Source organism: Myotis brandtii, unplaced genomic scaffold, assembly GCF_000412655.1.
Source record: "Myotis brandtii unplaced genomic scaffold, ASM41265v1 scaffold485, whole genome shotgun sequence".
In the NCBI taxonomy this organism is placed as follows: Eukaryota; Metazoa; Chordata; class Mammalia; order Chiroptera; family Vespertilionidae; genus Myotis; species Myotis brandtii.
The window spans coordinates 649,200-651,336 of NW_005368527.1; the positions used below are offsets into that span (position 1 = coordinate 649,200).

Here is a 2,137-nt window from a genome sequence, read left to right on the forward strand (position 1 = left end):
TCAAATTCAAATATTTATTTCCTAGTACGATACTGGCCTTTTCTAGGCAGACATGCCCATCCCAGCCAACCAACTACTTAACTACTCACCTACTAGTGCACAAACATCTAGCAAATGCTAACCTATTCATTTGCCTCTCATCCATCCTACCCCTCACCCATATTTCAAATGTTCACTCAGTTATCCAACCAACACCCACAGACCTCAACTATCTCCACATCTACCCACCCCTTCCTTCATCTGCTTCCCAGACCCATGCTCTCTCTGCCATGAGGGAGCTAGTATGGGATTAGGGGCCCTAGAAGATGCTGTCATCCGGGGCTTGGGTGTTGGTGGAGGTGGGATCTGGGCTTCATTGAGAAGTAGGTGTTGGGCCTAATAAATGATGAATACCTTTTTTTGAATACTTTAAACTACAGGTCTTTTTTTTTTTTTTTAAACTGTGTAAGGACCTTTAGATCCAATTTACAGATGAGGACAAGGAGGCTCTGAGAGAGTGAAGGTCTGAAGTCACACACTGGTGAGAAGCTCTTTACATCTCCCCCTTTGTGAGCCCTCCAATTAGGGGAGGATCGGGGAGAGCTGAATTGGGGAGGGTGCTTTCTGATTGGCAATACTTAGGGACAAAGAAACCATCAATTTTACAGAAATCAAGATTTTACTGGGCAACCTCACAGTGCCAGTCTGGTTACCATCTACAGCTCCACTCCACACTGTAGGCCATGTAGGGCTGAGGCAGGGCCCCTAAAACAGTATCTTTTTGCTCCCAGACCACGTGGGGTGGAGTGGGCAGCTCAGGTGGTGTCTCCGTTAACGCAGAGTTCTTTGAGAGGCAGGGGCTGGCTCCTGGACCCCGACGTCCTAGGAAGATGCTGCAGGCTCTGGACAGCATCCCTCAGCTGGGCTAGAGAACTCTCCATTTCAGCCAGGCGGCGTTCCTGGAGGGCAGCGGCAGTGGGCTCAGAGCCAGGGGAGAGTTGTACCCCAACCCTTGCTTCCTCGCCGCCCAGACCTGCCCCAGGGTTCAGACAGGGGCTCTCACCAGAGTTTTCAGCTTGTGGGCCTCACTGCTTGGAGGGTCGCGCTCTGGATCCAAATGCGAGGTCCTGTGGAATTCGGGGGTAAGTGGGGGGGAGCTCAGACGTTGGGGAACTCCCCTCCAGCCCCTGATTGGAGAGTTAGGGATCCTGGGCGGGGCTTAGAGTTGGAGGCGGGGTCTGCCCAGACCAGAGGGCGGGGCCTAGGTAAACTTGAAGAGGCCATCAGAGCCTGGAACGCCTAGGACGAAAGGACCAACGAAACTTTTGGAGGCGGGGCTAGGCCCGTCCTGGGCCGGGTGGTGACCGGGATAGGGGCGTGCCCAGACTGACAGCGCCTGGCCCAACCTGTTTGAGAGGGCCTGATTGAGGGGTGGGGCCTGATGAGACGACCAGCCAGCGACTTGGGGGGCGGGCAGAGCTGACCAAGAGGTGGGTCTTAGGTGTGTTGGGGCGGGGCTGGCCTAGGGGGCGTGACCGTGCCTGGCGAATTTGAGTGGGCCAGAATGACAGTGGGTTCTGGGCGATCTGATTACGTCTAACGGGTCCACATAGGGCGGAGCTGATGGAAAGGCAGGGCTCACCTTCCCCCGAGCCTGGAGTCCAGGTCTTGCAACTGGCCGCGAAGCTGCTGCTGCTGCTCCGTCAGGGCCCGGATGTGGGTGCCCAGCGACTCCACGAGGCCGGACAGCATCTTCTGTTCCTCGCGCAGGGTGGCCACCTCGCACTGCAGCTCTGCCAGCTGTAGGGGTGGGAGCCACTGCATCCTGACCCGCCGTTCCACCCCTTCTTCTCCCGGAAGACCCTGACCTTCCTGTTCCTTGTGCTCTGTCTCCTCGCTGCCCTGCCTCTTGGGGAACACCACTGGCTTGTACAGAGGAGGAAATCGAAGCGCAGAGAGGGTTGGACTAGGCCCGGGGTAACACAACGTAGGGCGCTCATAACAACCCAGACCTGCCTGGCCTCCAGTCTCGTCTCTCCCGTCCAGGCGTGGACCTAGGCCGGACCTCACCTTGCCCACGGGTCGGTGCGTGCTCAGCGCCTGGTCTGTGTCTCGCGGCTGGTCCAGCTGGCGCTGCCAGGGTACTGACGGCTTCCAG

General features: G+C 57.2%; 1 protein-coding gene across 1 annotated transcript in view; it reads right to left on the reverse strand.

Moving 5' to 3' along the window:
- RASAL3 (RAS protein activator like 3) overlaps positions 1-2,137 on the reverse strand; it is a 12,517-nt gene continuing 10,380 nt past the window's right edge. The window contains 4 exon segments of the mRNA XM_014547775.1: positions 1-938; positions 1,043-1,106; positions 1,622-1,779; positions 2,050-2,130. Of these exon segments, the coding sequence (XP_014403261.1) occupies positions 795-938; positions 1,043-1,106; positions 1,622-1,779; positions 2,050-2,130 (447 nt within the window). The 3' untranslated portion in view covers positions 1-794.